The sequence below is a fragment of the Bison bison genome, unplaced genomic scaffold (assembly GCF_000754665.1).
Source record: "Bison bison bison isolate TAMUID 2011002044 unplaced genomic scaffold, Bison_UMD1.0 scf7180017864043, whole genome shotgun sequence".
NCBI classification, from domain to species: Eukaryota; Metazoa; Chordata; class Mammalia; order Artiodactyla; family Bovidae; genus Bison; species Bison bison.
The window spans coordinates 2,010,241-2,036,847 of NW_011494615.1; the positions used below are offsets into that span (position 1 = coordinate 2,010,241).

The following is a 26,607-nucleotide window of genomic DNA, read 5'->3' on the forward strand; positions in this document are numbered from 1 at the left end:
ATATATATATATAACCACTTATATATAACCTAATATAACCTAATATAACACTTAATGATCTGCATTGTGATATACCCTTGGCTGCTTGTCTAGTTATTCCTCAGGATAAATGATCGAAAGTATATTTGCTGGGTCAAAGGGTATGCACACTTGGATTGCTTTGAGTCACCAAGTCACCCATGCTAATATATGCTACTTTGTGTATGTTAGACTGCCTGGTCCTCTGAACTCTTACCAACATAAATTATTGTCCTTTTTAACCATTAATTTGTTAGGCAAGTGGCATTTCATTATTTCAATTTGCATTTTTATTGCTTGTCTGAACAAATGCTAAACTTTGCCCTGTTCATGGCTGTCTTCCCATTGCCTCAGTGTGCTTCTGCTGAATGGAAAAAAAATGAATGAATGTACAAAACATATGCAAGTTCTGGGCTGGGTGTTGCATTGAATACAGTTGAGATACAATGAAAATTGAATATTTTTTCATATGCTTATTGGTCATTCACCTTATTCTTTTTTATTTTTGGTCAACTGTCTGCTTATGTAGACTGCCCTTTTATCTACTAGCATTATGAGAATATTAATTCTCAAGGGCTTAGCTCATCTTTTGCCTAGAGAGGAAGATGTTCTGCTGAAGTCCTCATGATCCAGGAGAGAACCCCGAACTCTCTTCCCAACCTCAAAGGCCCGTCCCCCACACACGGAGGACAAGAGTGTGGGGATGAGGGATGCCCGTGACAACACGGTGAGGTGGGACCTCACCTGTTCAAGCGCTGTGGATAAGAGCTGTAGCTCTAAGTGGTGAAGTTTCTATTTTTCCCTACAGCCAGTTGTTTAATAGAATCTTAGAAAAGAAGTGTTGATTCCTCAACAGGCATAAGGCCTCCTGAGATCAGGACAGCTTGTAAGATACAAGTTAGGATTGAACCTTATATTCAAATTAGCACCAACCGAAGACGGAGACACGCTTCTCAAATCACGCTACCTCGAGTGAGAGACACTGAATCCTCATGTGGATGGTGAGCCGTTTTACAAGGGTGAGACACGTGCGGACAGGACTTGACTTTATGTGACAGCAACACGTGTTTCACAGCACGTTACGCTGCAGAGACCTACAGCTCTGGGCTTTCTCGGACAACAGTCAATCTGTCTGGCTGACCATTGACCAGGACTGTGTTTCTATGTGACTTGATACTAATTAATGAGGAGTGGCTGTGAGAAGATGTACAGATTTATCTCTTATTTGCAGAGAAAGGCACTTACTACTTTTTGCTCAGTACTTTGATGAGAACTATTTCATGAAACTGTGGATAGGGGAGATACCTGCTGGTCTGTGACTCCCTTGTGAAAATAAAACACAATGATTCAGTTACCTGTGATAATTAATAAACAAAGACATTTAAATAATGCCTTTAAGACATCATGTGTACGGATTTGACTATAATGCAAGAATTCACTAATCTGGGTCTTCAACAAACACTCATTTTCCAAAAGATTGACACACAGGACATCTTCTGTCATATAAATAGTGTAATAAATGACACTTATTTCAGGAAACAAAAATGTATTTAATTCATGACACGTCTAGAGCCATGACTCTTTGGAGCCAGAAAGGACCTTGGGGGTCTCTGCTGTAAGCCTGGGAAATAAGGGGTTTGTGGGAGATCCAGCCCCTGCAGGTAGTCTCCAAACTCCGGCCAGGAGTTCCTGGTCCTTCTTTACATCCTGCCCTCAGGAACGCAGCACCTACATATCTAGAGGCAGATGGTTCTAGGAAGCACTTTAGCCAGCCCTTTCTCCCATAACCATTGGCACAGTCACCTGCCTAGTGGTGGAGGAGAAGCAAAGGCTCATTCCTGGGCTTGAAGGATCCCAAGGTATGGAAGGTTGACCACTGAGGTTCAATGGAACCAAGATGGCTTCAGTTAAAAATATAACCCTCTAGGAGTCCAGGTTTCTGGACTAGCCCCAAGCTTTACAAGCTGGTTCTTCAGGTAGTTAAAACTCAAATGGCAGTGATCATCCTTAACTCATCCTCAGGCACGGAACACCCAGCCAAAGTGAATCAGCTGTAGGGACCAGTTCTGTCTACAGCCAAGGGCTGACTCCCGTCCAGAAAAAGCCTATTTCTAAAATGGTTCTGCTGCTGCTGGACAAGACTGTGAAGCCCTAATTTCTACATGGGTTGTCATACTAAGGACACTGACCTGCCGCTGATGTCCCTGTGTTGATGGGAATATGCACATTATTCTGCTATGGACCCCAGATTGCAGAATCCACGGTAGAGGCAGGAGGGATGTGAAGTCTGGATGAGGCTCTGTCTGTATGAGGGATCCTCCAGGTCAGGCAGAGGCTGCTAACAGTCAGCTAGGCTTTTAGATTTCCCCACTGCTCAGTCACAAACACTGCAGTGAGTGTTTGTGATCTGGGGCTCCATGTGTTCTCTGGTTTGGTTACTGCCTCAGTCTGGTTTCCCCAAAAGCAGACCCCAAAACATGGCTTCGAGTGCTTGGAGTTTATTTGAGAAGTGGTCCCAGGAACCAGTGGAGGAGTGGAGAAGAGAGGCAGGGAAGGGAAGACAGCCTGCTTGAGCCGGTCCTCACTGCAGGTGCCCAGAGCAAGATCTACTGGGCATCAGTGGGCAGCATACATCCCAAGGTCATTGCCCCAGCAGAGGCAAAGGAGCTGGAGGATTTATACTCTATCAGTCACTGGATAGGGCTCTTTTCGGGGAGGGGAGCACTGCCTAGACTGTGCTTCTAGACCAGTGTCTAGAGTCTAGACACTCCCAGCCTGCCTTCTGCACAGGAAGGGGCACTCCTGCTGTGTCAGGGACCCCAGGCAGGTGGACCTTGGGCCAGTGTGCAGCAGCACAGTAAAGAGATAAGGCGAGCACTAACAGTTTCTGGAACAGTCTCTTTAGCCCAGATCCACTCCCCAACCAAGGTGTGTGTGTGTCTGCGTGTGTGCACTGCACAGACTGGTTGTGGTCATATTACAAGGGCAGTCATATTCACTCTGGTCCTGAAGGTGGGGACCTGGGAGGTTCTGATGCAGTATTTTCCCCATCCCATTCTTCAGAGCATGACAAAGCACCGCATGTGGTTAGAGACCTCTGGCTTGACACTGCATGCATGGATGGGAAATAGGTACTAAGCTCTTCCTTCAGTGCTAGCACAGGGGTGTCATTTCACAACAGCGAAGTTTCTTCTCCTTGAGGTTGTTAAAGGGGCTCTGAGGTTGTTACTATTTGCTGGGCTCCGGCTCTGTGTTACACCTATGCTGTAAACTTCAGTTGTCTCAACTCTATAAAGGGGCATGGTTATACCCATTGTACAGATGAGGCCAACGTGCATTTGGCCAATCAACCATGAAGACCCAGACAGGGTCCTAGGGATAGATATAAAAACAAGGTGCACGTGGGCTTGTTGACATGCTGGGAGCAAGTTCAAGGGCCACAGGGCAGCTCCAGCTGCTGAGTGGGCAAAGGACCGGAGGGGCCACAGAGGGCAGCTAGGAGCAGGTGTAGTGAGCAGACAAGAAAAGGCCTGGACTTAGAACCAAAGTCCAGAGTTTGCAAACTGCATGGCTGTGTTTCACACTCTGTCTAGCCCTGAAGCCTCTCTCTACACTCTTCTGATTCTAAACAACCTTCCATAGATGAACCTCTATTTCTGTTTTCCTTTAATCAGAGTAACCCATTCTTGATGGAGAAAGATATATTAATTTTCTCTTTTGGTTTGCTATCTGCGTTTTTATATACACTGATTCATGGTTGGTGGTGGGAAAGACTAACTTTGGGAAACTGGTACATTTGGGAGTTTGGATAAAAGTGATGCCCCTAATTTCCTACTCAGTGAGGGCACAGGGCAGGGTGGAGGCAGGAAGGGTCAAAGTGCCCAGGACTTGCCTCCGTTTCCTGTTCACATTCCACCCAGCAGAGCCCAGTACAGATGGGTGGCTGTGCCTCCAGAAGGTGAGGCTTGCAGGTGAATGGGGGTTGAATGTGCCAGATTCATCCCAGCCCAGCACCCCACCGGTACAGCGTGAGTTGGGACCACAAGGCAGCAAAGTCAGTAGGATGTGGAGTCATCGTAAGAAATAACACACTATGCTTCAATTGCCCTCTGGCTCTCAGCCCTAGCAGACAAAATGTGACTGTAATGGGGCATCGGTTCAAGCAGCAGAGAGGATCAAAGCTCATAACTGGAGACGAGGCAAGGGGTTGGAGCCCACATCCCAGGGAAGGGCTGCCTGTGAAGGCCAGAATCTGCTCTCCACCCACAGACATGCCAGGGGAAAGAGGGATACGCCATCCCCAGGCACAGGAACTGGCTGGTTTATGAGGGAGGATTCAATGGTTGTGGAGGATGGGCTGGGAATGAGTGAAAGGCAGAGGGTGAGGTGTTGGAAGGTTCAGGGGCTCAGCCATGAAGGACGGTGCAGACTGCTCTATGATGGTCCCTCCTGGGCTGGCCAGCCCCCTGCTTAGCACCCCAGCTTGGCTGCTGAGCAGATGAAGGGGGCTCATGGACTATATATATGGGTTACCAGCAGTCATTAGCTTAGAGAGCCTACTCTCAGAATAGGGAAAAAATGGATCCTAAGTACAAAGAATTTGAGATATTACCAGACAAGATGTAATCTGAGTTTCGGAAGCAGCAGCTTATAGAGGAAGGAGCCTGTGACTTGAGGCCAAGAGGTTTGTGATGCAGCCTCCGAAACCTACTAGCTGTAGGCCTTGAGCAAGGACCTTCACGACTAGTCTCAGTTTCTTCTTCTGCACATGGGGCTGTGTCTGCCTCAGAAATTTTACATTAAATGAACTGACACATGCAAAGCACCAGACACATAGGAGACGCTGAACAAATGCTGGCTTCTCCCCTGCCACCGGAGGCAGCGGGGCCAAGTCTAGGGTGGATGTACTTAGGGAGGAGCTGTAGGGGGAACCCAGGCAGGTCATGGAGGATGGTGGGAGAGAGGCTGGGATCCCCTTCTGCCAGAGGTAGGGTCTGTTTTTTGTGGTTTTCACACCACGTCCCTTGGAACTCGGTGGCCTACTTGGGCTTGGAAGGAAGAGAGGACAGTGGGACTGAAGATCAAGTGATTGGGGTTTGGGGGACCCCTCGGACCAGCAGTGTTTGTATCTGATTAGAACCCTGGGATTCCATATAAGGTTTGTTTGGGAAAGGTTCTAAGTAAGTCAAGCCCAAATCTGAAAACTGCAGAGATAGTGACCTAGAAGGCAACTTTCAGTGCGAAGACTATACTATGAGATGAAGCTTTAGCACTGGCTAAAAGAGGGCTGGCTAGATGCCCTCAATCCACAGGAAACATTCCTCGGGGGGAGGGTAGTGCGAAATAACACAGCTCTTACCAGTAAGAGAGACTGTGGGTACTACATTACAGACTTGAAAGGCAAGGGCTGTCTTGATGAAAGATGGGATATGAGAGGTCTTGGGAGATATCCAAGGACACGCGGGGCTGTTTTCCTGATTGAATAACTCTGCATTAATCAAGTCAAGTTTTCCTGGGCTCTCCCAAGTGCACAGGGATGGGCATCTTAGAGAGTGCTCTTTGGGGTCTCAGCACATCTCAGCACAAATACAGAGCCTCGCCCCAGCGGCAAGAGACTGGGCAGAGACTGGGCTGTCTGCTGTGACTTCACAGCCCTTACCTTCTTCAGCTCTTCCTGGACACTCTGGCTGTTGTCTTCAGAGGACAGACTTTCCTTCCGGTTCTCGGACTCGGTCTTGGGCTCGGATTCCTGATCCTCCCCAGAAGACGTCTCCTTCTCACTCATTTTCCTTGCTAGCTCGTACAGCCTGTTCCTCCGTTTCTCTTCTGTGGTGTCTGTGCCGGCCTGGGGGTGCCGAGCCTCACTGCTGGTGTCAGTCTCTGATAAACCACCTGGCACCTGAAGGAAAGCCAGAATCACGAGCTGAAGACCCTCTGCTACAGCCATATTTTTCCTGATAATCGCCAGGTAAAGGTCAGTCCTTTACATGAGGCTTCCCTGATGGCTCAGCGGATAAAGAATCTGCCTGCAAGGCAGGAGACATAGGAAACGTGGGTTCAGTCCCTGAGTTGGGAAGATCCCCAGGAGAAAGAAATGACAACCCACTCCAGTATTCTTGCCTGGGAAATCCCATGAACAGAGGAGCCTTGTGGGCTCCAGTCCATGGGGTTGAAGAGTCAGACATGATTTAGCGACTAAACCACCAAAGGTCAATGAAAATGAAGGTAAACTAAACCAGAAAATGAGGCTCTTGCTTGATATGCTTTCCCTATGGATGAGCTCTTACTTTTTATTCTTACTTTCTCAAACATATGCATCTTAACGCTTTGTTAGAACTTTAGGCAGGACCAATGCAATACTGTAAAGCAATTATCCTTCAATTAAAAAAAAACAAAACAAAACTTTAGGCAGGTGAGCATCTGTAGTCAGAAAAGTGAATTCAGTGTTTTTCATTTGCAGAATAGTTATCCAGTGGCTACTAGGGGCAACACTGTGCTGGTACTGAGGATGCAAGTCTGAGCAAACCTCCACCAGCTCCCAGTGGAGGAGACACTAAAACCCTGCTAAGTGCAGAGAAGCAGGGGTGGGGATGGAGGCTTTGACAGCCCTGCTAAGGGGCACCTGATGGGAGGGCTGGGAGTTAGGGAAAGCTGGCTTGTGGAAGTGGTGTTTGAGTTGAGATTCAAAGTGCAGCAGTTACCCAGCTAAAAGGGAGAGAGGAAAGAACCGTATTCTGGGCAGATCACAAAGATTTTGAGATGGTGTGAGGTTCTTGTGCACAGTTAAGGAATATTATGCCACCTTCCCTTGATAGTCACACAATTACATCTCTGGCTCCTACCATCTCCTAGAGCTCCCTCTATGAGTAGAGCCCTGACCGGGCCTGGGAAACTCCAGGAAGACATGGAAATCGTTAAGTCTCACTCTATTCTTCACCTCATGTTGGACAGATGTGTATGGAATTTTAACAAGATAACCCCCAGCGTACCATCAGGGTCCACTGCACACAATATTAGCTTTTGAATTTCCTCTTTGAGTTGTTCTATCTGTTTAAAAGGCTTGGTCTTTTATGACTTTTATTCTTTATTGAAGAACTCCCGAAGAACAAAGAGAAAATGTACTAATTCTGTAAATAAAACTCCTTCCATCTTGCAATTATTATCTGGGTTCATTGGATCCTTTTATAAATCTAAGACACATGACAAGATTTTCATGATCTCATTTTCCTTATCTTTGGAAATATTTTGCTGTTTTATTATCCTGGGAATTATCTTTCATCATTACTCATCAAATACTTCCAATTATGCTAAAAAAGAGACTAGAATAACAAAAGAGAAAAATGGAATTACTTAGAAGGATGATTCAATATGGAAATAAATCATCGTCATTTTGAGTCTGCTTTTAGCTCACTGTATACAGTTGGGAATTCAAATTTTTCATAATGGCAAAGGAAAAAAAACTGAGAGAACAACATTTCACAATTATTAGATGACTCAGAAGATGAAGTTGGAGAGCAGCTCCACAGACTCGAACGATGATGGACGAAATTGGTTGTTTAAGTAAAATCTCAGACCAAGAGTCTTCAGATGACAGTGGCCTAAGTGAATTTTCTCAAACCCAAGAATCAATAAGTAAACAAAGAATCGATGAGTAAACAAAGAATCAATGAGTAAACAATGCATCTATCAGGATAAGAGAAAAGATGGTGTTTTCATTCAGTTTGTCATTCTACAGGAATGGCTTCATCACACAACATTTCGCAACAAGAATCTAGACCATCCTGTTCTGCTAAAAAGGTGTGGCAGATTCTTTATGAAGTTCATGTTTCAAATTCGCTTGATTCAGTTTATAATTGGACAGATGCTTAAAAGGGAGCTGTTTATATAAAGGCAATTAAAAGGAGACAGATGATAGAAGTGAAAAAAAAAATCACCGGACTGATAAACAGGGTCCCTTGGATGGTGATTTTTTTTTTCTGGCCCTGAATAAGAATCAATGGTGAGGACCTCATGAAAGGTGGCCGATGCCCCCAGGATGCTTGAGAAGGAGGCCTATGGTCTTAGGACTTGAGGGGGAGCTCCACAGGAAGAATGGTCTCTGAGCAGGTTCTTGAGAGATGAGGAGCATTTTAATATGTTGACATGGGATAGGCATTGTTGGTGAGGAAGCAGCAGGACGGTTAAGACCCAGGGTGCATGAAGCTGCTCGGCACAGTTAGAGGAATAAGGCTCAGAGGTGGAGAGCATGGGGAGCTTCGGGGTGTGGAGAAAACAGGCCTGGGTCAGACTGCAGAGGAGTAAGCGTCTGCCAGGTAGAGCTAGTGGTAAAGAACCCACCTGCCAAAGCAGGAGACCTAAGAGATGAGGGTTTGATCCCTGGGTTGGGAAGATCCCCTGGAGGAGGGCATGGCAACCCACTCCAGTATTCTTGCCTGGAGAATCCCATGGACAGAGGAGTCTGGCAGGCTACACTCCATGGGCTCCCAGAGTCGGACACAAATGAAGCAACCTGGCACAGCACAGCAGGCGTCTGTCTAAGGAGTGAGATTTACCTGTCAAGTATCTCTGGGCTCTTGGGTCTCCCCAGGCTGCTGGTGGCACCAAGGGCACTCAGAAGCTGGCTCATGGAAGATCTTGGGTGTTCCTGGAAGGTAAGCACGCAGGAGCTCCCTAGAGTAGAAATGAGGTAGCTGACCAGGAGCTGCAGGACAGGGTTGGAAGTGGATGAAAGTGAGAGCCGAGGTGGGGCCTGAGGGAGAGATCCATGGTTCTAACTGAGCACACAGGGGTGGAGCCTTAGACACTGGTGGGATGCCCAGGCTGGGGGCCAGTGCAGAGGATGACTTGATGAACAGGGGCCCCATCACTGAGAGATCTGCAGGAACCAGGAACACTGCTCGGCTCTCAGAGGACGCCAGAAGGCCCCTCACAACCCAAGCTAGAGAAAGTGGAGGGGTTGGATGACTGGTTATTTACTTTAAAAATACAGTTTTAAACAGAAAGTTGCAAGCGGCTAAGTAAGCGTCTGTTGGATTGGCTGGTTTTACATTCCTGGCTCTTCAGAGTGGGGAGACTGATGAGGAAATTTAAGAAAAAAAAGTTGCCTTTTCTTTGCACATTTCTATTTAGTGTGTGGAGTGCGTGTGTACATGCTCAGTTGTGTCTGACTCTTTGTGACCTCATGCTCTGTAGCCCACCAGGCTCCTCCGTCCATGGGATTCTCCAGGCAAGAATACTGGAGTGGGTAGCCATTCTCTTCTCCAGGAGATCTTCCCGACCCGGGATCAAACCTGAGAATCCTGCATTGGCAGGTGGATTCTTTACCCCTGAACCACCTGAGAAGCCCCTAATGTGGCTGCTGTTGCTGCTAAGTTGCTTCAGTCGTGTCCGACTCTTCACGACCCCATAGACTGCAGCCTACCAGGCTCCGCCGTCCATGGGATTTTCCAGGCAAGAGTACTGGAGTGGGGTGCCATTGCCTTCTCTGCCTAATGTGGCGATTCTGGCTAAATAAGGATGATGTTATTGTTGTTCAGTTGCTAAGTCGTGTCTGACTCTTTTCGACCTCATGGACTGTAGCCAGGTTCCTCTGTCCTCCACTATCTTCCAGAGTAGGCTCAAATTTATGTCCATTGAGTTGGTGATGTTATCTAATCCTCTGCCACCCCTTTCTCCTTTTGCTGTCAGTCTTCCCCTGTATCAGGGTCTTTTCCAGTGAGTTGGCTCTTCATATTAAGTGGCCAAAGTACTAGAGCTTCAGCTTCAGCATCAGTCCTTCCAATAAATATTTGGGACTGATTTCCTTTAATATTTGATCACTGGTTTGATCTCCTTGCAGTCCAACGGAGTCTCAAGAGTCTTGTTCAGCACCACGATTCAAAAGCATCAATGCTTCAGTGCTCATCCCTCTTTATGGTCCAACTCTCACCTTCGTACAAGACTACTGGGAAAACCATAGCTTTGGCTATATGGAACTTTGTTGGAAAAGTTGATGTCTCTGCTTTTTAATATTCTGTCTAGCTTGGTCATAGCTTTTCTTCCAAGGAGCAAGCGTCTTTTAATTTCGTGGCTGCAGTCACTGTCCCCAGTGATTTTGGAGCCCAAGAAAACAAAATCTGTCACTGCTTCCATTTTTTCCCCTTCTATTTGCCATGAACTGATGGGACCAGACGCCATGATCTTCGTGTTTTGAATGTTGAGTTTCAAGCCATCTTTTCACTCTCCTCTTTCACCCTCATCAAGAGGCTCTTTAGTTCCCCTTCACTTTCTGCCATTAGATGGTATCATCTTCATATCTGAGATTATTGATATTTCTCCTGGAAATCTTGATTCCAGCTTGTGATTCATCCAGCCCGGCATTTCTCATGATGTTCTCTGCATACAAATTAAATAAGCAGGGTGACAATATACAGCCTTGTTGTACTCCTTTCCCAATTTTGAATGAGTCAGCTGTTCTATGTCTGGTTCTAACTCTTGCTTCTTGACCTGCATACTGGTTTCTCAGGAGACAGGTAAGGTGGTCTGGTACTCTCATCTCTTTAAGAATTCTCCACAGTTTGTTGTGATCCACACAGTCAGAGTGTAGTCAGTGGAGCAGAAGTAGATGTTTCTCTGGAACTCCCTTGCTTTCTCTATTATCCATTGAATGTTTGCAATTTGATCTCTGGTTCCTCGGCCTCTTCCAAACCCAGCTTGTTCATCTAGAAGTTCTCGGTTCATGTACTAAGCCTAGCTTGAAAGATTTTGAGCATTACCTTGCTAGCATGTGAAATGAATACAATTGTATGGTAAAAGTTTAAATACCTGATGACAGAATACTCCTTCAGATAAACTAACATATCTTCTTTTCCAAGAGATTCTCTGCAAGTTCTTTATCTGTTCAGTTCAGTTGCTCAGTCATGTCCGACTCTTTGCGACCCCATGAATTGCAGCACACCAGTCCTCCCTGTCCATCACCAACTCCCGGAGTTCACTCAGACTCACGTCCATCGAGTCAGTGATGCCATCCAGCCATCTAATCCTCTGTCGTCCCCTTCTCCTCCTGCCCCCAATCCCTCCCAGCATCAGAGTCTTTTCCAATGAGTCAACTCTTTGCATGAGGTGGCCAAAGTACTGGAGTTTCAGCTTTAGCGTCATTCCTTCCAAAGAAATCCCAGGGCTGATCTCCTTCAGAATGGACTGGTTGGATCTCCTTGCAGTCCAAGGGACTCTCAAGAGTCTTCTCCAACACCACAGTTCAAAAGCATCAGTTCTTCCAAGTCCTTTATACTAATCTTTAATTTTTCATTTTTGTTTCATTGATACCCTAAAAAAAGCACATTGTGGGTTACAGGGCAACCACCTTGCCACTGAGTGCTGCCAGGGGATTGCCATTCCTTTGTTTGATTTATGCTTCTGGTGGTGCTAACAGGTCTCTTACATTGACAGTATTTAAGTTTTAATGCAGCCATTCTCAAACCGGATACCGTCTGAAAATTCTTGGGTAATCCATGAATTCCCAAGATTGAGAAATACAAAGGTAGACATAAATGGAGGCGATGGGGACGTGAAGGGTGGAGGAAGGAACTGCAGGGTTCCTGTGGCTGAGCATGGCCGTGTGGTGTGGGTGAACACTGCTCCGGGTGCTGCACACACAGAATCTCATTCAAGAGGCCCAGTCGTCCCCTCTGTATCCCTGAGGACACTAACATGAGTAGGCTGTCCAAGGTCACGTGGCTAGAGTGTGGCTGAGCTGAAGATGGCCTGACCCTAAAGGCCAAGCTCTTTGCATTCTTCCAAGATAAAGCTAGAAACTCCACACTAAACCACACTCCCTGGAGGGAGACCAGATTGCAGAACCGCAGAGCAGGGGAAGAACCCGAGATGCAAAGGAAACCTCTTGTTTCACAAGGGGAAATTATAAAGGGGTGAGGAGATCCTTTTTCTAGCGGCACGCTGGCAATGGGTACTCAGATTTTCTCAGTCCCCCTTTCCTTCAGTCAGCCTGGTGGTCTGTCTTTATAGACCTTGGAATCCTGCCTGCTTTAATTCAGAGCAGCTTTTCTCCACCTCAGCCTCATCACCACCATCATCCAGATTCTCCGCATGTTTTAAGGGAGGAAAGTCAACGTCTTCCAGGCTGGACAACCCCAGTCCTCGCATTGCTTTCCCAGAGCTCGCCTTCCAACCATCAGGCCACTCGAGGTGGGGCGGTGGGAGCCTCTAGTCTCCTCCATCCTCTCCAAAGGAGGCCCACTAAATGATTACTCTCAGAGGTCACACGTCAGACCTCTGAATATACCCGGGTGTCCTGGTGGCCCTCGTCAGCCCCAGTGATGAAAGATTCTGATCCTGACCTAAAAATCAGAATTTCGGCAGCTTGCTTTTAGGTATTATTTCAGTCGACTACAGAGGAAAGCCCCAAAAGGCTAACTAACCCTAGACACTCTTTACACAGCAAATGGCCGTGGTTCTACGTGCAAATCCCTTGGCATACACAGTGATCCCGAATTGGAGAAGAGCAGAAAGAGCCTGGGGCTGGCCAACTCCACCGATGTCCCGTTTCTTCTGCGGGCCTGGGAAAGCTCTGTCTCTGGTGCCTTCAGGTGGAGGTTTATCCTCTCCCGATGTATTGATGTTAACCCCAAACTAGATGTATTCACATGCTGTACTCTGGTGAATAAGGCATTTTTAAAAATAACCGGTGTGATAAGAACCGTCATACCTACAAAAATATACGTCAAATCCTTGGTCAGCTTAACAGGGTGGAAATGGGAAGGTGGAACCTGGAATTTTATCAGACTTAATGCTGAAATACATCTGCCTGCCTTGAGGAGCACGCCTCCCAGTGCGAGGGTCTGAGTTGGGCCAGTGGAGCTGCACAGGGGGGCCCGGGCCTTGGGGTCCAGTCTGGTGAAGGGGGTTATGGGAGCTCAACACCTGGATGTCAGCTGGAAGGCTCAATTTTAACTTTTATAGTTACAGGTCGGTTGTTCTGGTGTGATTCCCAAGCTGTTCTCTGAGTCCTTCGTATTATAAAATTGACTTAAAAATAAACAAGAAAAGTGCAAGTATTAGTCATCCAGTCGTGTCTGTCTCTGTGTGACCCCATGGACTGTAGCCCACCAGGCTCCTCTGTCCATGGGATTCTCCAGGCAAGAATACTGGAGTGGGTCATCTTTTCCTCCTCCAGGAGATTTTTCAGATGCAGGGATTGAACCCGGGCCTCCTGCATTACAGGTGGATTCTTTACCATCTGAGGCACCAGGAAACCTCAATGAAATCTGGGACTCAGATCCCTCTTCCAGAGCCCAAATCCCTCTGATGGGTGGGCTGTGCCCCTGGTCTGTTTTCCCTCTGGAATCTCCTGTCTGGCAGAATTAACTACACCATTTGTTGAAACAGCAGCCATTTCTGGAATTATGGCAATCTGTGCAAAATACCCAGAAAACCATTAGCCTGGACTTCTCAGGTCAGTATTTATATGAGGAATACGCATTTAAGTCACAGTTATTTTCATACTGACTACGGTTGGCCTGTCACTTTGTGGAAACATCTTTTAGGAAGGAAGCAGCATTAACAGTGAACTTCATCTTTTTTTTTCTCTCTCTGACTCAGCATTGGAACTGGGTGTAGATTCAGTCACATGATCCTTGGATTTTGATAGTGATTCAGTACCTGGACTGTAGTGCCAGCATGAGGGTCAGAATCTTAGAAGGGGCACAAAGAGGCTCCTAAAGAATCATGTGCTGAACTTCAGGTCAGGGGCTGGGATAGTGGGGCAGAGGGCTGTTCCCGATCCCCTTCTTTTCATTGCCAACGACCTGCTACCTGCTGTGAGTGGGCTGGGTTCCAGTCCCTGCTGTAATGTTGTTACTTAGTCACTCATCATGTCTGACTCTTTGTGACCCCATAGACTATAGCCCTCCAGGCTCCTCTGTCCATGGGATTCTCCAGGCAAGAACACTGGAGTGGGTTGCCACGCCCTCCTCCAGGGGATCTTCCCGACCCAGGGATAGAACCTGTGTTTCCTGCATTGGCAGGCAGATTCTTTACCACTGAGCCACCTGGAAAGCAGTCCCTGCTCTAGAGAGAGCTCAACATTTCCCTCATGGGGTGAGCATGCCTTTACTGCCACAGGAAGTAAAGGCTTTAACTGACAGGTAGCCCCGCTATTTAATATCCGCCCAAAGTAGGGCCACAATTTAAGTACAGCAAAACAAAAGTCATCATTTTTGGCCCATCCATCCTAAGTCCCTCAGTTGTGTCCAAGTCTTTGTGACCGTATGGACTGTAGCCCACCAGGCTCCTCTGTCCGTGGGATTCTCCAGGCAAGAATACTGGAGTGGGCTGCCATTTCCTTAATATCCAACAGAGTCCTGGTTAAAAATGTAAAGCTCTGAGCACTTGTATTCATGCACATTTCTCTTCCCCACTGGGGAGAAAACTTAATAATTCATCAGGGCCTATGACACAAGACTGTTAAAGAAAAACTGTTATGTACAGTAAATATCTCATTGCTTTCTAGACTTGTTCTCTGCAACCAGCTGGTCATGGAGGCACCCAGAAATTCTCACTAACAAGGGGAATCACTTGACAGGTCGTTGTCTAAGATTTTTCTTCTGTGCAGGGGGTATTTGATCATACATGCTCTCAACTGTTTCCAAGTTACGATCTGTACTTGCGGAGGCTGCCGTGGAGGTGGGAGTGAGAGGCATGAGGAACCGGCAGCCTTATCTCAGAGCAGCTCTTTAAGTTTTCATGTAAAGGAAGGTTCCATGCTAACAAGCTATGAAAATCAACGGTGAGGAATTGGGGTGGAGAAGTGGGGACTCTCACCCTTTAGTCTGTGCATTGGAGGGAATTCAGATACAGTTTGAATTAGACTGAAGGCCTTGCTTGGGAGTGTTCTCTTAACACACCTCAGAGGTAGGTGGATCCGACAGGTGGCTCACTGTTCGCAGGTGTGGGGGGTGTTGTCACTCCACAACCACCTTGCGTGGTCTTGCAAGGCATCGCAGAGTGCCTCTCTTTGAATTCAGAGCTGTACAGCACTCATGGACCAGGGCCTGGGGGAGGCAGCCATCCACTCCTTGACAGATCTCACAACCCGATCCAGGAGCAGCTCGGACCGGTAGAGGTCAGGTTATTTTGGCCCCTCGTAGGCCCAAGCTGACTGGGCTGTCCCTAGAGTCATGTACTGGCGCACACTGAGTGGCACTGTGAGAAGCGGCCTCCAAAGTGTGTGTCATTTGAAGCAGTTCATGGAGGGGGCTGTATTTATTCTGTGTTCTCTCCATGAGGACCCGTGGGATAAATTTCTCTGGGATCTCAGCTCCAGGAGCAGCATCTTTTAAGGAATGGATTTATGATTCTAATATGGCTTCCATGACTCAGAAAACTGCTCATAGTTTCCTGCAGATATAAGTTTAATTATTCAATAATGATTTGATGACAACAATGTTAGATCTTACCTCATGCTGTGTGCGTGCTGTGCTTAGTTGCTAAGTCCTGTCTGACTCTTTTGCGACCCTTTGGACTATAGCCTGCCAGGCTCCTCTGGGATTTTTTAGGCAAAAATACTGGAGTGGGTTGACATGTTGTGACATTCCAACATGACACTTCCATGTTGGAATCTTCCCAACCCAGGGATAAAATCCGCATTTCTTGAGTCTCCTGCATTGCAGGCAGACTCTTTACCACTGAGCCACCAGAGAAGCACTTCTTACCTCCCATTATCCCCAAAAGTAAAGTACAGATGGACTGAAGAGCTAAATGCAAAATTCAAATCTATAAAGTATTAGAAAAGAACAGGAAAACATTCTTAAAACCTTGGCGATTTAAAACTTTCTCAAACAAGACACAAAATTTAAAGGAAATGAAAATAACTGATAAGTTATTAGTAACAAAATGTTTTGCATGTAAAATATACTTAAAGTTAAGGTGAAAGTGATAGACCAGGGGAGAGTATTTTCAGTGTGTCACCATCAAAGAAGTAAGATCTACAGTGTAATTCGAAAATAAATTACTAAAAATCAAGAAGACAAAGTCTGACAAAATAATAGAAGGAACATATAAATGTGTCTTTCACAGAGGAAAAAAATGCAAATAGCTGTAAATATAGGGAAAAATATTCAATTTCAGTAGTAACTATGTCAACTAAAAAGAAATATATTTTTTTCCTCACATAAAGTTGGCAACAATGTAACAGACTGACAACACCAAGCACTGTTGACAGCATGAGAAAATGTGCCCCACAGTGTGTGGCTACGCAGGCTGCTGGGAAGTTTGGAGAGTTTAATTTAGGGAGTACTCATTAAAATTAAAGATCCATTTATGCCTCAAGTCAGCACGTTTACTCCTGTACTTGTAGAAAGAGGTTTGCACACTGGTACTTTCTGCGGTATTGTTTAAAACCCCAAACACTGGAAAAGCCCTGAATGTCCATCGTTACAGGAACTATTGACTGTGGGTCCCTCCCCTCCTGGAACACTGGGGAACTGAGGGAGTTGGATGTTTGGAGCGACACTGGTAAAGTCCTGTGCCTGGTGCAAGGTGATAATAAAAAGCCTGACTTGGATCTGATTTATTATTGTTTTAAAATTCTCATCAGGCAATGCCTGCATATTGCTTGCATCCTGGGCAAATGGCTCCCACTCCCATACTTCCCCCCTGGGGACCACTGGGATGCTGAGATCTGTGTGCTCTGACCTCTCCATCACTTACTGTTAGGAAGAAGAGGTGGAAGAATAGAGGGAGTAGCATGCCAATTTTGCTGAAACACAGGTACATTTACAGAATACTATTTCTAAATGTGCTATACATATATGATGCACAAATACAGCTGTAGTCATTTGGTGGGAGAGAGCAGGGATGTAGGGTTGTGGTCAAGCAGACTATATCTGTGGTGGTTTAGTCACTAAGTTGTATCCAACTCTTGGAATCCCATGTACTATTGCCCGCCAGACTTCTCTTTCCATGGGATTTTCTAGGCAAGAATACTGGAGTGGTTTGCCATTTCCTTCTCCAGGGGATCCTCCCAACCCAGGGATCAAACCGGGGTCTCCTGCACTGCAGGCAGATTCTTTACTGACTGAGCTACCAGGGAAGCCCGACTATATCTGTATGTTTTAATAACGTCTATGTTATTTATATATTTGCATATATACATATAAGTATGCGTGTGTGCGTACTAAGTCACTTCAGTCGTGTCTGACTCTTTGCGACCCCGTGGACTGTAGCCCGCCAGGCTCCTGTGTCCATGGGGATTCTCCAGGCAAGAATACTGGAGTGGGTTGCCATGCCCTCTTCCAGGGGACCTCCCCAACTCAGGGACCGAACCTGCGTCTCGTGTGTCTCCTGCATTAGCAGGAGGGTTCTTTATCACCATGCCATCTGGAAAGCCCTTATAAGTACACAAATAGTTAAAGATATACATTTATATACCTTTTCTTTTTTGAGGGGAGAACTGCCCTAGGAAATTAAGCAGAAGGGAGGATGGAGAGGAGGGCCAGGGTTTTGAGGTCCCCAGAAGTTCAATGCCATCGCCACCTAGTGGGGAGGAGAGGACACTGCCAGGGAGGCAGATAGCCTCGGTCCTGGGTCCTTTCTGCTGGCCCTCGCCTTCTCCCTGTTGATGCCTCCTAAGACTCATCAGCAGAAGACAACTTACAAGTCATCTTAGAATAAATAGGGAACTTCAGGCACCTAGTGATGATGGATAGGTGGCATTTTATACTTGCATTTCAATCACGCAGACAACCCCCAAGAATATCCCTTGAGGCAAGTCACCCAGAGTCCCTGGAAAACTGTCTCCACTTGAGCTAGATGATACTGAATCACAGTTGAACAGAATTTTATAAATTTTTCATTTACGATCACGACAAACTCACATGGCAGATTTGTAATGATCTTATTTTACAGAGCAGAAAGTGAGAGCCTAGACCAAATTTCTAAGTAATATATTAGCAGATCAGGTAGCATTGATGCTAAATCCTGTGACCTGAAGTCCTCTGAGGTCACGATTACCTTAAAGGGGGCCCCAGGATCGGGGACCTGGCTGACATTCATAGAAGCTGATACATTTACTGTAGCAGATGCTGGTGATGTCCTGGGCTGTATCCCCCTGGACCTACATGAGTTGCCCACAGCCATGGGGGACAGTTTCTGACCCACTGATGGTTTTCCACCTCAGATCTAGTCTCTCTCCATCTGAGGGATTTCTCAGGCACCATTCATGCAAACCTGTGTATAAAGTTTAGGCCCACCCTGGATGGGACCTCTCTCTACCAGTGGGAGATAGGAGACTGGGTAACTGCTGCCCATCTTCTAGGGGCAGAATTCTGAGCTGTGACCCACTTGGCTTCTCCACAGGTCCCTGGTGGGATGGAGCCCCAGTGGCCTATGTTGTATCTTCACCGGCCTTTCTCATTTCTTGGTTTCACTCTTGGGTTTCCTGGGATTGCTTCTCTCAAAATCTACAGCCAAATTTTTAATTCCAGACCTGCTTTTTGTGGAACCCCAACTGAGAATGCAGGGCACGGTAGCTGGGCACTGTGGGAGACGCAATGATGTTCAGAGAGTGGGTGTGGTTTCCCTAGGGGCATAAAACGTCACAATAGTAATGTGACCTGTGACCTGTGTAATGTGAGTGGCAGTGATGATGTGCCTACAGAAGACAGAGGCAACCTGATAAGCTCTTCCACAGGCTCGCGGTTTCAAACAGTTCAAAAGGGCATTTGAACTTTCCAGGCTTCACTGGCGTCACTTTAGAAAACATTGCTGTGGGAAGGCCCCCGTTGGCATCACAGAGTTTAATACTCAGTCCACGGTGATCACTGTGGAAGAGACCACCATGGATGGCCAGGGAGAGGTGAGGGCAAGGTCACAGCATGTTCATAGACCCAGAGCTGGGGATGAGCGGGGTGTTTCCAGGGAATAGCAAGTTAATCTGGATGCGGGTCCACGAACTACCTGACACTGTAAGTAAAAAGAGAGAGAGAGAGAGTGCTTGCTGCTGCTGCCGCTAAGTCACTTCAGTCGTGTCCGACTCTGTGCGACCCCACAGACGGCAGCCCGCCAGGCTCCACCATCCCTGGGATTCTCTAGGCAAGAACACTGGAGTGGGTTGCCATTTCCTTCTCCAATGCATGAAAATGAAAGGTGAAAGTGAAGTCGCTCAGTCGTGTCTGACTCTTAGCAACCCCATGGACTGCAGCCCACCAGGTTCCTCCATCCATGGGATTTTCCAGGCAAGAGTACTGGAGTGGGGTGCCATCGCCTTCTCTGAGAGAGTGCATAGAGGAGTGTTTTTCTAGGGAGAGATTCTGTAGCTTTAATCAGATTCTCTAAGGGGGTTCATGAGCTAAACCATGAGGGAGGAGGCACTGAGGACTCTCGAGATAGCTTGTGATGGGAACCAAGAATCACAGATGTTAGTAAACTGCGCCCTCAGTTATGAGATCAAAACAACACTGCCTGTGCCCTTGTTTGTGTTCTAGGAGACAGCTCAGCTATTTACAAAGTTATCTTATCCACTCATCACAACCATCCTCTGAAGTGGGTTCTAATATTATCCCCATTTGACAGATGAGGAAACTGAGACCTAAGAAGATGCCTTGTCCAAAGTCACACGGCTGGATTTGAACATGGCCAGGCTGATTCTAGACCCCATCCCCTAACTCCATGCCAGGTGCCCTCAGACTTTAATGCACAGCAGAATCACCAAGACAGCTTGGGCTCCATCCCCAGAATGTTGGGTTCAGCAGCTCTGGGGCAGGGCCCAAGGATCTGCATTTCTAATAAGTTCCTAGGTGCTATGGTTGCTGCTGATCTGGGGGCCACACTTTGCAAGCCCACTTTGAACTCTAAGCTCTCATCTCCAGAGAGGAGGGTACACCTCCGAGAGTTGTGACCTGTGTCAGCAGCAAAACCAAGATAAGAACCTGGGTGTGTGGATTCAGAATCCAGGACTGTCCATGCCACTCTTGCTTGGAGAGGGGCACAGCCTACTTAAAAATGAGTGGGTGCTTATGTGCACCCTGCTTTATTACCTGATGTGTGTCCAGCTCTGGGGGATGGCCGCTGGGGGAAGGCAATTCCTTGCTTAGCTCCTCGGAGCACCCCCGGGCCCTCCTCCACCTTCTGGCCCTCCGATCTGCTGCGTGGGGGGCCTCCTCAGGCTCGCTGCTGTCTGAGGTCTCCCTGCCAGCTGCCTGAAGGTTGAAGTTCACATCCAGTTCTCCCTGTAGGCGCATCTTCTCGGCTGCGGGGTTCCGGGGGGCCTTCCTCTGCAACCAAGACAGCCTGGCCCGGTGCCCAGCTTCTCGGGATGAGCCCACCGAGGAGGTCTCTGAGTCGGACCACATGGCCTCGGGGTTGGGTGAGGGCCCAGAAGAGGCAGAGGGGCCTTGGTCTGAGCCCGGAGCCTGTGTGGGCTGAGTCTGGGGTTCCCCTGGCAGAGCCCGAGGCTGCAGGCACAGCGTGCTCAAGGCCTCCCTCCAGTCAAAGTCCTCCTCGCTGTCGGAGCCCAGCTCGTCGTAGGCGGACGCCACGCTGGAGGCCGCCTCCAGGGCCTGAAACGTGCCACTCTTAGGTTTGGCCAGCAGGCGGGCTGGGGGCAGAGCCCCATCCTTCAGGGCCATCCAGTTCCCATCGGGGCTCTGTAGAACTGGGGCCACCACTGCGGGCAGGAGGGAGAGAGAAGCCAGAGAGGGACTGTCAGTGCCTCAGAGCGAGGGGCCCCTCAGACAGCCCTCCTCCTCTGCCCCCCTCTTCCTAGAGCTCTTTCTGGTCTCCCCACCCAGAGTGGGCTCCTCCTTCCCTGAGTTGCTGTGATGGCCTTTCTGGTTCACTCCAGTATCCATCCTGGCTTCTGGCTGACCATGCAGAGGGCTGGGCCCTCCTCCCTGGTGAGAGGGGCCCTGCGGCAGGGGCTGGGTCTCAGTCATCCTGCACTGTCCCGAAGACAGCTCGTGCGGAGGAAAGAGCAGAGGCTGGGAAGTCAACTGTAGGGATGCTGTGGGCTGAGTAAACCCACCTCCAACTCACACTGAGAAACTCAAGAGCAGGAACTGTCCTCAGACCGTTATTTCCCCGCACTGAGCACACGTGGTGTAAACAGCAGATGCTCAGTCAAGGTCTGGGAAGTCAGAAAGTGTCCGGGGGGATACGAATTTGTCAAAGACACTGTCAAGACTGAAGGTGGGTTTACTCAGCGTCCCTACAGTTGACCTCAGCCGTGGACCAACAGGCTCCAGACCTGGCCCTTTCCCTGAGGCATAAACAGAACCTCTGAAACTAGTCCATGGACATTAACCTTCTGGGATGACCTCTGTACCTCCTCTGTTCTACATTTCTGCTCTGCTGAGATGGAGCAGTGCCCCCGAGGAGTAACCTGCTTCCTGCGAAACAGATCAGACATCTTTCAAGACTTCTGGAGTTAGTCTGGACAGCTTAGCATGTCAAGGGCCGAGTGGTCCTCAGAAAAACCAGCTGTTTTCTACGCAAGTGCTTTCTGTTCTTTAAGTCTTCATCCTGAAGGGTGCATGGAGTTTTGAGCTGCGTATGAAATCTTTTTTTGTGTGTGGTGTTGTCAAGCTAAGTTTTTGTTTCTATGCAATGATAAAATTACACGTAGGTGCCTTAGTTTAGAGAAATTTATGCACAAAACATGTTTTGAAAACCAAGATCCTTCACAAATTTATTTGGAATGCTCATAACCCAGCAGGAACTGTTTTGTGAAATGGACTGTCTGCTAGAAGTGCTTATCAAACCTCCTAAGTCTGTCCATTTCTTAGTCTAAATTTTGAAATGCTCTTGCTTTGTTATTTGTTTGCTGTGGAGACACTTGTTAACATGAGTAGCTGAAGAGTCCTGATGCTTGGGTCTGGGGACCACATTAGCTGTGGTATCTTGGACGCTGAAATGAATGCCCTGCTAGTTTGGATTGGTGTTCCTGTGAAAGTGAAAGTTGTTCAGTCGTGTCCGACTCATTGTGACTCCATGGACTATACAGTCCATAGAATTCTCCAGGCCAGAATACTGGAGTGGGTAGCCTTTCCCTTCTCCAGGGGATCTTCCCAACCCAGGGATAGAACCCAGATTTCCTGCATTGCAGGTGGATTCTTTTCCAGCTGAGCCACCAGGGAAATCCAAGAATACTGGAGTGAGTAGCCTATCCCAACTCCAGGGGATCTTCCCGACCCAGGAATTGAACTGGGGTCTCTTGCATTGCAGGTGGATTCTTTACCAACTGAGCTCTCTGGGAAGCCCTGGTGTTCCTGGCCTACATGTAATAGGACACCGGCTCCTAGTCCACACAGAACAGGCAGCTGAAGTGGGGCTGTGCAGCCAAGTGATCTGAACCCACCTGCCCACTGTCTCACAGGTCTCAGCAAGCAAACTGCCCACATGGGAAACATGCCCACCTTATATACAGTGTGCTGAGTGAGAGACCCTGTGACTTGGTGGCCAGGCTGTCCCAGATGGGCACACCCCCACTCAAACTGATGGTAGGAGGGGCTGAGCAACCTCACGACAGCCAAGCAGCCTCCCAGCAGCATTTCTGAACCCTGCAGAACAGTTACTTGTCTGGTCCAGCCTGTCCACGCTCTTCCAGCTGGGCAACGCCTCCTCCTCCCTCGGGTGCTGCTCCCTTGGCTCCCTTGATGCAGCCTCCAGCGAAGGGGTCCTCAGGGCATCTTCTCTGCTGAGTGAGAATGCAGACTGCGACCGCTGTGCAAAGAAAAGAGGGGAAGGGGTGACCTCTTCAGGCACAGTTCCCAGGGGGACTGCCTTCCGATCCGCAGGCACCCCACCGCATGGAGATGACACAGCTGATGGTAATGGCTTTTCTCGAGATTCAGAAGCTTCAAATCAGTACATCCTGCTGTGAAAGTATTAGCTGCTCAGCTGTGTCTGTCTACAATCCCATGGACTGTAGCCCGCCAGGCTTCTCAGTACATGGAATTCTCCAGGCAAGAATACTGGAGTGGGTAGCCAGGTCCTTCTCAAGGGGATCTTTCTGACCCAGGGGTTGAACCCAGGTCTCCTGCATTGTAGGCAGATTCTTTACCATCTCAGCTACCAGGGATGCTACATCATGCCATATAATGGCACAAATGGTTCCCCATTTATTCCACTGCAAGTGGCCAGGCCTCCCAGAAAGCATCAGAGATGTAGCAGAATCCAACAGAGCTGGTTCTTACAACGCTCCTACTTACCCATTCTTCCAGCTGAGATTTCTCAGGGCCAATTGTGTGTGATGAAAATAAAAGCATATTCCCTTCAGAGACCTCCAAACCTGAGCGTTTCAGCAGTGTAAGTAGAAAATTGTAGTACAGTGTAAGTGCTGTGATAGGTAAGTGAACCAAGATGGTCAGCCCACAGTCCCAGAGACTTTGCAGCACATTCCCATTTAGTTAAAATAAACTCTAACCTAAGGACAAGTGGTAGAAAGGACTGACAAGAAACATGTTAGAACTGTATCATTTCTGTATGTTACAAATGTAATTTCTAGAATTTGTAGCTCAGATGTTCTATACAGGGAATTTCATCAAACAGAAAGAGACCAATTTTTTCCATTGTCATTTAATGAGAGAATTCTCTTCTCTTGGGGATTTACTTTGCTCTTTTTATATGGGTGAAACGGAGGAAGGAAAGGGCCAAGCCACAGAAAGCATCTCTGACTGTGATGTGAAGCAAAGTAGTATCTCTGACTCCGGCCTTAGGCAGTTTGGCGCCACCTGCTGGCCAACATCAATACTAACAAGCCTACTGCCTTCTGTCCTCGGGAGAAGCGAATGGGCTTTCCTCCTCTCCCACCACAGATGCTGAGAGTAGGAGACAAACGGGGAGCGTGTTTGGAGAGTTGTGGGCAGGGCCCCCAGGCAGCTGAGGCTGGACTGGGGACTCATCAGTACCTGGGATCCAAGATTACTTCTGGTGCAACACCTTGACTGAGTGACTTAATTTCCTGAGAAGCAGAAACCTAATCTTTGCTCTAGCTTCCCAGGTGGCGCAGTGCCAATGTAGCAGACGCGGATTTGATCTTTGGGTCGGGAGGATCCCCTGGAGGAGGGCATGGCACCCCACTCCAGTACTCTTGCCTGGGAAATTCCATGGACAGAGGAGCCTGGTGGGCTGCAGTCCATGGGGTCGCAAAGAGTCGGACACGACTGAGTGAGCAACTAAGTGCACACGCACGCACACACACACACACACGCGTGCGCACGCACACGCACACGCACACACACACACGCACACGCGCACGCACACACACACACGCACACACACACACACGCACAATTTTGCTCTGCGCACAGTAAACGAATACTAAGTGGGAGCTTTAAAAACCCGTTTGAGAATAACAAAGGAGAATAGCAAACACCAGCTGAGGGATATCCGGGTGAAAAAACTGAGCATCATGACTAGGGTTTGGGGAGAGGACAGTGCACTCTGTAGCCTCACCCAGAAGGATGGCTAACAGTCTGAGAAAAGAGGGCTGAGGACTGGGGCCCGGTATCCCCGTAATCACAGGCCAGCCCGGGGCCCATGGCCTCATACCGCGCATCTGCACACTCTGCTGGAGAGGGTGGAGAGGGTGGTACAGACGGTTCTGGCCCAGAAAGAGCCGTAGGAAGCCTCTTCTACTTCCCCTCACAAGACCTTGAGGCTGATCCAGGAGGAAGATGCATTTGCAGAACAAATACAGAGCCCTTTAAGCTGTGTGCCAAGAGTCACGACCTGACTCCTCTCTGATTACAGAAGAGAGTACCACGGGCCTCCAGGTCTGCCATTCGATGCAGCAGTCACAGGTTAATGCAGCCCAGGCGTGGAGGAGCTCTCCCCCTCTTATTGATCAGGTAAGATTCTGTGTGCATTCAGTTCAAACAGGCCGTGGCCTGTGGTTTGAAACCCCGTTCCTCAAGCTGGGCTGAGAGTCCTGCTGCTTTAATACTGTGTTATATGACACTGTATTGCAACATCTGTTTTTCTGCTGGGGTCCCCACTAGACTGCAAGCAACTGAGGGCAGTTAAAGGACAGTTAATGGTGATAGCTCCTGGCACTGCTGCTAAGTCGCTTCAGTCGTGTCCAACTCTGTGTGACCCCAGAGATGGCAGCCCACCAGGCTCCCCCGTCCCTGGGATTCTCCAGGCAAGAACACTGGGGTGGGTTGCCATTTCCTTCTCCAGTGCATGAAAGTGAAAAGTGAAAGTGAAGTCTCTTAGTCGTGTCCGACTCTTAGCGACCCCATGGACTGCAGCCTACCAGGCTCCTCCGCCCATGGGATTTTCCAGGCAAGAGTACTGCAGTGGGTTGCCATTGCCTTCAGAATTGGGAATCAGTGAATGTTTACTGTGGAGCGAATAACTCGAGGCAGGCTACAGAGTAGGTTTTTAGAAATGCCTGTTGATGGTGATGATCTTACTAACTTCTTGGATGACACTGGGGAGCAAGAGAAACAAAGAAGAAGCCCCCTGTCATCCTCACTTATATCATGGACAGGAAGGTCTTACTTGGAGGAGAGCCAGCCTAACACACTCGTCAAGTGGTTTTTGGCCCAGTGTCAGTTCCATCATTCCCAGGGCATGGCAAGCACTGATCCTGTCTCTGGTGCCCTGAACAGCTCTGATACTTGACAACAACAAAGATTTCCTTGGGGCTGGGTAATCGGGAGCCATCTATAATTTTGGGAAATCCTTGACAGATGATGAGTGGCGATCATAGAGGAGAGATCAAGGCTGACAGTCTGTTGGCAGGTGAAGTTATTAAAAATGAAGCAAAAAGTCCTTCCATGTCAAACTGCCATCTATTCAGGGGGATACACCCTTCTTTTTAAAATCTGGCTGTGCCATGTCTTAGTTGGGGCATGTAGGATCTAAATCCTTGGCCAGGGATCGAACCCTGTACCCTGCACTGGGAGCGTGGAGTCTTAGCCACTGGACTACCAGGGAAGTCCCAGAGGGACATACCCTTGACATGCCTCCCACCTTGGACTGGCAAGACCCCCCCCCCCACCTTCCGTGTAATCACACAGATCTTCCTGTCTCTGCTCCAGTCATATTCCAACTTGTCGTCTCTTCCACGGACTGTGAGCTCCTTGAAAACGGTCTTCTGGGTGTGACCCTCAGTCCCACGTTTGTGCCTGATTTTGTAGGATTATAACACGGCCTGACTCTAAGGCGCTGATGGCCTGTTGCCAGGCGCAGTTATTCCTGTAGCCTCCCCTGAGCTGTTTTCTATACCCTGGCCTTTATTTTTCTATCTTCAAACTTCACACTATAAATCACAAAATACATGTTTAAAAGAGAGAGGAAATGATAGTGTTTCATTTTGCAGTGGCTCAAACAATATTTTATTTCTGTATGTGTGTGTCAGTAAGAGGTGGCTGGGTTCCACCTCTATAGGACAAAAATGCTCCCTTACTTACAAAAGCCAAGATCAAAACAGGAAAAGTCCTTCTCTGGTCCCAACAGGGAAGATGAGATCTATGTTTTTCATGAGTTAAGGATGCCAGGCTTTCATAATCTATTTCAGGCAAGCCATTGTTTCACACTAGGGAAAAAAAACTACACCCTGACAATCACGAAAATCCCTAGAGAGCTGCC

At 48.1% G+C, this 26,607-nt stretch overlaps 1 protein-coding gene across 2 annotated transcripts in view; it reads right to left on the reverse strand.

Moving 5' to 3' along the window:
- Positions 1-26,607, reverse strand: part of MYRIP (myosin VIIA and Rab interacting protein) — a 226,972-nt gene that overhangs the window by 36,794 nt on the left and 163,571 nt on the right. For both annotated transcript variants that reach the window (XM_010835475.1, XM_010835476.1), the window contains exons 9-11: positions 22,584-22,731; positions 20,049-20,677; positions 5,678-5,917 (exon numbers count right to left, since the gene is read on the reverse strand). In XM_010835475.1, coding sequence (XP_010833777.1) covers positions 5,678-5,917; positions 20,049-20,677; positions 22,584-22,731 — 1,017 coding nt within the window. The remainder of the gene's footprint in view (positions 1-5,677; positions 5,918-20,048; positions 20,678-22,583; positions 22,732-26,607) is intronic.